The sequence below is a fragment of the Gopherus evgoodei genome, chromosome 17, assembly GCF_007399415.2.
Source record: "Gopherus evgoodei ecotype Sinaloan lineage chromosome 17, rGopEvg1_v1.p, whole genome shotgun sequence".
Taxonomy (NCBI): domain Eukaryota; kingdom Metazoa; phylum Chordata; order Testudines; family Testudinidae; genus Gopherus; species Gopherus evgoodei.
The window spans coordinates 8,342,748-8,349,729 of record NC_044338.1 but is presented as its reverse complement, the minus strand read 5'-3'; the positions used below and the strand labels follow the sequence as shown (position 1 = coordinate 8,349,729).

General features: G+C 46.3%; 1 protein-coding gene across 3 annotated transcripts; it reads left to right on the top strand.

Annotated features, from left to right (window-relative positions):
- Positions 1-251: 251 nt before the first annotated feature.
- Positions 252-6,221, top strand: DYNLL2 (dynein light chain LC8-type 2). Of its 3 annotated transcripts, none has more exons than XM_030536635.1 (3): positions 252-383; positions 3,703-3,841; positions 5,816-6,221. In XM_030536635.1, exons 2-3 carry the CDS (start codon positions 3,710-3,712, stop codon positions 5,951-5,953), a joined length of 270 nt encoding a protein of 89 aa, XP_030392495.1. In that variant the 5' UTR covers positions 252-383; positions 3,703-3,709; the 3' UTR covers positions 5,954-6,221. The 3 variants fall into 3 exon arrangements, with proteins under 3 accessions (XP_030392495.1, XP_030392494.1, XP_030392496.1); XM_030536634.1 differs by having other exon boundaries at positions 254-375; XM_030536636.1 differs by lacking the exon at positions 252-383 and adding an exon at positions 1,085-1,179.
- Positions 6,222-6,982: the final 761 nt, after the last annotated feature.

Below are 6,982 nucleotides of genomic sequence, written 5' to 3'. Positions count from 1 at the left end.
CAATCCCTGAGTTTCTTATTTACTTCCCTCTCCTTTCCCCCCTCCACCCCGTGAGCGAGACACGCTCCGCAGCCTGCTCGTGGCATTGTGGGATGAAACAAGATGTAGGCAGAGAAGAGCGAGAGGAAAACGCTTGTCGCTGTGGGCCGAGGCCGCGCCGCAGCCAATGGCGAGGGCGGCTGGCTGAGCCACTGCAAGGGGTGGGGCGCCTATTTCAGCGCGGGGGAGGCGGCCGGGCGGAGAGCGAGCGAGCGCCGGGCAGAGCGGGGCACACGGCGGCAGCGGAGCGGGGGAAGCGGCCGGCGGAGCGGGTGCGAGAGCGAGTGCGCGGCGGAGGCGCTTTGGGTCCGTTTGCCGGTGACTCCCGCGGGGCAGGTGAGCCGGGGTGTGTGTGTGTGTGTGTGTGTTAATTATTATTATTATTATTTATTTTTGCCTGGTGCATTCACGGGCAGGGGAGGGGGCGGCTCTGCCCCCCCCCCTCCGCTGCAGCTGCCCGGCCGTGGAAAGCGAAGCGGGGTGCAATCGGGTGGGGCGGATGCACCCCCCCCCGCCTCCAGCTGGCGGCTGCACCCGCCCCCCCCTTTCACCTGGCTGAGCCGCCCCGGGAGCGGCCCCTTCCTCTGGGAGCAGCAGGAGCCGGGGAGCTGCTCCGGTTCCTCCCACTGCTGCAGCCTCTGAGTTACTCCTCTGCTGAGCGCCTTCCCCCAGCCGGAGCCGGAGCCGGCTTGCTGCTCAGATGCCCCGGTTTACATGATGGGGTTCCTATGCAGCCCTCCCTCCCCGCCGGTGGTTTTTTAGTAGGTAATTTGTGCTGCTGCATCCTCGGCCCGGCCTGCCCTGGCCAAGTATCTGCGTTTTCCGAGGCAAGGTCATCCTCCTGATCCGAGCGAGACGCTTCCCCTGGAGGCTCGGGAAGTGAAGGTCACACCTCTTCCCCCAGACCTCAGCGTGCCTGGGTCTGCTGGGGACTGCATGGAAACCTCCTCCCCTGGGACAGCTTAACAGTGGCCAGGCTGCAGCAGGAGGAAATACACTAGGGTGGTGTAGGGACCAATCCTGTGCTGGTAGGAGATGGCTCTGGTCTCTGTTTCAGGTGTAAAAGGGTAAAGAGGAAGGTTCCCTCCCTCACGTGTAGGAAAGGGCAAATGTTCTACCTGCTCCGTGGCATTAATTCAGGTATCTGCTTCTTCCCCAGGAGTTTAAGTGTCAATTTATGCCTGGGCCAGTCTCTTGAGGCCTTTTTTGGTGGCTTCTCCCCCTGGGAAATGCAGCAGCAGCCAAGCCTCCTTGGGTAGGGAGTGAGCTGTCTCTGGCCATTTCCAGGAGGATGAGGGGTGTCATGGCATTGTTAAGGCCCAGCCCTATGGCCTGGGAAGGAGCTGCTGCTCTGAGCTGCAGGTGGAGTAGCTGCACTTGGCAAAGCCAAGACCAGTGATGTTTGGCCTCTGGTGCTGTGGCTCTGCATGCTGCTCCCTTACCTGTTCATGCTTCTGCCCTCCCCTTTCCAGATGGCAATGGCTGCAGCAGCCTCACTCAGCTGTTGTGAAAAGGATGCTGTAGCCAGGAGAGAGGGGAGCATGGCTCAGAAGGGGGTGGGTGGGGGAGGGAGAGATCTACACACTTAGCAAAAGGGAGTTGTTTTCTGTTGCACCACTGGCATGACTAGTGCTTGGCAGGCCTGTCTGTGCTCCCAAGAATCCTGTTCTAAATAAGACTGGGAAGGAAGATACTTTCTGCAGATCTCTCACTGACAGTCATGTAATTACAGATGCCCTCTGAATTGACTCTAAAGCACCCACATGTGGCTTGTCCTGGGTGCTTGGGTGTCTTTCTAGGGCTTTCCTATGCAGTGGTTGACATACTTGAGGCTCCAGATCTATGCCCTTCAGCTAAACAGTGATTTAAACCCCAATCATCTGGAGTGGTGGGGGGTGGAAGGCACCTGTGACTGGTTTCCTAAACTCTTACAAATGCACATGTTCTTTCCTGGCATTCTAGATTAATTCCCATCCTCTTCCTTTAATGCTATTAGTGTGTGTTGTTAATACCGTATATAACTGAGCATTGCTATCTAAAATGTATAAATTAGGGAGCACTATGAGTTTTCAACTGCAGGCAGAATAAAGAATTGAAGTATTGTAATCAAAAGGCTGTTATGTAACTAGATTCTCTCTCTCTCTTGATAGCAGTCTCCTTTAGTTGCTATAACAAAGCTACTCCTTCAGTTTTTCTGGGACTGCTCCAGGAAACAATCATTGTAGAAGACGCTCTCCTTAATGGAGCTAAACATGTATGGATTCCCTACCTCCAAACATATAGTGCTAGTAATAGAGCTCAAGATTTACTAAGCCTCGTTAGGGCACTGTAAACTTAATGGGGCTATGCAAACCTAATTTGACACATTCTCTGCTGTGAAAAGGTTGCATCCTTAAAATGTAAATAACTTGGTGGTGATAACCAGCAACCATGGACATCACCTAGGCAGCTGCCCTTCACTTGTGTGGTCCTTCAAATAAAGGCCCTAAACTGGTCAGATATCATGCTTGATTCCCCAGTTGTTCCATCAAAATAAGGAAGAACTGAGTTCAAAGTGGCTGTACGTTCACGTGCTAGTTGAAATGGGTCATACATCAAAAGTACTAATCAACCCAGGTCCACTCTTAGCTCAGGCAAAATTCACAAGTGTGTTTTTAGTGGGCATTTTGGCAGAGTAAGGGCTGAAAGGTTAAATAGTAACTTTCAGCTGATCTACAAAACTATATATAAAACTAGCTACAACTAGTGGGTGTGCCCCGAGCAGGGGATCTGAGACTTCATATAAGTGACTCATCACTGACTAGCAGAGAACTCCCTAACTAGTGTTAGCAGAGGGAAAGAGGTTAAACACCCTGTCAGACATGCCACAGTTCAGGCTCTTAAAAGGTCACAGGTAGCTTCTCTTGGCTTGGATGGATGCATCGTTCCCCAGCAGAACCGGCAACCCTAACATCCCCAATATTGCAATGTTGTGCTGGACATGAGACCAGCAAAACTGTTTAGATTTCATTGGTCAAGCTGAGCAGAGTACAAAAGGGAATCCATGACACAGAGGTAAACTAGATCTGAAACAGCTTCCAGTCTGGTCTGAACTAGCAAGAACAGCTAAATGTCTGAACCTTAACCTTACATTTAAAGGGAATGTACACGCTTGAGTGACATAATAAACGGTTCTGCCACGATATCCATTGAACACATTCACCTACAATCTGTGGAGACAAACATAGTCTAGGGGCTGCTGTTGGTAGAACCATATTACTGCTCCATTGGCTATACCTGTAAGGAAATCTGGCTTTAGCCATTGCTTATCCATTTGCAGGCCTGCTGCTCCTGTAATTTAAAGGAGTAGATCTCTGTATAGGCTTTATGGGGTTTTAAAGCTAAAAATGTATGTACAAGTGGTGATACTTGGCGGTCTCTAGTCTAATCTCCAAGTGGCTTCCTATACTACAGCATTTCACAACCGAATAATACATCCTAGGATAACTGTGGTGTGTGCCTAGAGCCAGATGTTAGGCAGGACAGGGGTTTGGTGTAACCTGAGTATAAAGACAGAACACGATCCAGAACTGTTCTACATTATGTAGACCATGTAGTGTAATGCATGAAAGAACTATAGCAGAATCCTGTGGGCACATCTTAATACTTTATGTTCTGCCTTAGGTTCACAATGTCTGACAGAAAGGCTGTGATCAAGAATGCAGACATGTCTGAGGACATGCAGCAGGATGCTGTAGACTGTGCTACGCAGGCAATGGAGAAGTACAACATAGAGAAAGACATTGCAGCATATATAAAGAAGGTATTATGCAGCTCCTATCTGGGACATGTTGACTATCTTAAGCACTTATTTGACCCTCATCACCATAGCACCGGGGTGGCTCACAATACCCCTGTGAGGTAGAGCAGTGCTGTTATCCCTGTTACTCAGATGGGAGCTGAGACCGATTCTATGATTTGGTCAAGATCACACAGGCAGTCTGGGGTAGAGAGACTTGAACTTGGATTTTCCGAGTTCTTGGCTAGCATCTTAACCAATGGACCATTCTTTCTGGCTAGCCAAGCTAAAAGGACTTGGTTGCTATTTACCTTAAGTAGTGACTTAATATATTGTTGCGATCTCTCTGCAATCTTCTGAATCTTTGGAAGGTGTGACTTGATTTAAACTCTGTGTGGCTACTGTAGTTAAAACAAACAAAAAAAAACCCCCAACCCATCTAGTCAAGTGAAACCTACTTGCTTCTGCTTACCACTTCTAGACTAAATAAACTCCCACTTCCACCCGAGGCTTTTCTACCTGTTGATATATTCTTAACACTGAGTTTTTTTTGAAAGTTCTGAGCAGCAGCTCTAATGAGGTGAATGGAGCTGTGGGTGCTCAGGCCTGCAGAGATGATGTAACTTAAAACACCTCATGTCTGTCTGAATCCTTTACTTGGATTTATCTGAGGAACTCTGAAGATCAGAGGAACTCACTGATCAAAGTATTTTTCAGTTTGTTCACCTTATGCATTTGATGGAATCTTGCGCATAGTTGGTGTCCCCTGTTTGTGTAGGCCCTTCACACAGTAACAAAGGAGAACACAAGAGGGGAGGGAAACGAGGAAAATATTATAAAACCAAAACTAGGCAGGGTGGGTTGGGACCCAGTGTGGGACCTGAAACTACTTAAACTCTGCTCAACTCTAATTCAAGTTGAAATTCGATATTCTCAACTTGAGACCATTTTTTTAATATTTTTCTTAATCTGGCCTTTCCTGGTCAGAAAGTGACTAATCCAGAAGGCTCTTGGGATAGTGCAACAAGGGAATGGAATACAACATAAGACAACCAAAGTTCAGGAAAGAAAATGGCTTGTGCATTTGCTTCCTTTCCTGAGATAAAGGAAATGGCTTACTGCACATTCCCTGCTAATGGAAGAAAGGTTACTTGCAAAGGACTTCAACTCTTTTTGTTGGTACCTTGCTGCTTTCTGGTGTATTGTCTGAGGCTCTCACCTTTTTTTTTTTTTTTTTTTTCTGCTTGGTTTTTTTTCTCCTGTTGACTCTGATATTTCCCTAGTTTTGCCTGAGGACTGGGTCATGGGAGATCTGTATTAACTGAAGGGATGAGAGCTCTCAATCCTTACCTGAAACTCTTCCCTCCCAATTGCTAAATTGGTTAAATTGTTTATCCCAATGATACACTACTTCACTTGTTTAGCTTTCGGCTTCGCCGAAGTCTTCCTAAGGCAGACAGTGAATTATTCTGCATCTTTACATTAGAAAGTCTCCTCACAAATTCTGCTGCTGCTTTATGAATGCCTGAAGCCTGACTTCTTTTCCTTCTCCAAGTGACCTTTAAGATCCAACGGCTTGCTGGAACACGCGTTCCAAATTACTGTTTCTGAGAGCCGGCTTGGAATGGGAGGGTTTAAATGGTTTTGTGGAACAACTAGCCTATGCATGTGGCTTGAATACCACTGTACCAAGGGGACTTATAAAATCTGCAGTTATGGCCTTGAACTTGGGTATAAATCACTCAAGTACATAGCATGGGACCTCTTCCACACTCCAGGGCAGCCCTTTTGTCTCCTGCTAATTAGCACATCAGTAATCATAGATTATTAGGGTTGGAAGGGACCTAAAGAGATCATCTCGTCCAATCTTGCATCCACCTCTGTCTTCAGATTTCCATTGCATTTGTATCTAACAGTAACCAGTTATGAATGTATATTTCAGACCGTTCTGATGTGAGCTTTCTTGGTCTTAACTACTGTACTCTCTCTCCCTTTTAGGAATTTGACAAGAAATACAACCCTACTTGGCACTGCATTGTTGGCAGAAATTTTGGCAGCTATGTAACACATGAGACAAAGCACTTCATCTATTTTTACTTGGGTCAGGTTGCAATTCTTCTGTTCAAGTCTGGATAGGAAGTTGGAGCAAGTGAAATTTGGACTGTAATGCACTGATGGCTGAAGCCAAGATTCCCTTTAACATGGCTGTGCCGCTGCATGGACTGTATACTATATTTAATGTGTATATGTTGCAGTAAAATCTACTTCTGTTTAGTTGCCTGGGAAGAAGGCGGCATTTTTTTGTTATTGCTTTTTTTTTGGTTGTATTGCACTAGGAAAACTGTAAATGCTTAAACAATGGCCTTTCAGTGGGAAGAAATAAAACTGTTCCACAAACAGCTCCCCCAGTAGTAACCTTTTCTTTGGTAAGGCAGGGAAAACACTTTTTTTTTGTTTTTGTTTTTTTTGTTTAGCAGACCAAAAAGAGAGAATCTTATCGAGTTCATAGTAAATACTCTTGTTAGACTGTTTAAACTTCTGTGTGTGTATTGATGGAGGAAGGTCAACTTTCCTTTTCAGTTCTAGTCTGTGGGGTGGATGTGAGAGCTGTATCAATTTGGCTTTGCTGGTCATCTCAGCAGTTGGTGGGGGGAGAGGCCTTATAATGCCCATGTAAGTTAGCTGGGAGGTATTTTAAAAAGGTTTTCATTCAAAAAGTGTATTCCCATCTTGGGACTGGATGGCAAATCATACAACCTGGCCTTGATGTTTGTTCTAGAAATGCCCACATCACTGCCCTCAGATCAGCCTACATGGATCAATTAAACTCACAGCAACTTAATCTAGACCGAAACTTATTCAATGTTTCCCCTAAATTTATTTTTTGTAGGAGGAAGGATCTCCTGGTCTCGGTTGATTGGTGGTGTGATCCAGATCTTAGTTGCTGCCACTGAGACTAACTTTCTTAGGCCAACAGGTCTTTGTTCCAAAATGGACTGGAAATTTTTAAATGTAGTGATTGACACCAGAATCTGGAAGACTTGATTTGGCATGTCTTTATCCAGACAACACGACCTTAACTCAGGTCTTTCCCTAAAGTAACCTAGTCATATGGAAGACTTGTAGATGGCCACTGTTGTCTCCATCAGCTACAGTGAAAATTCT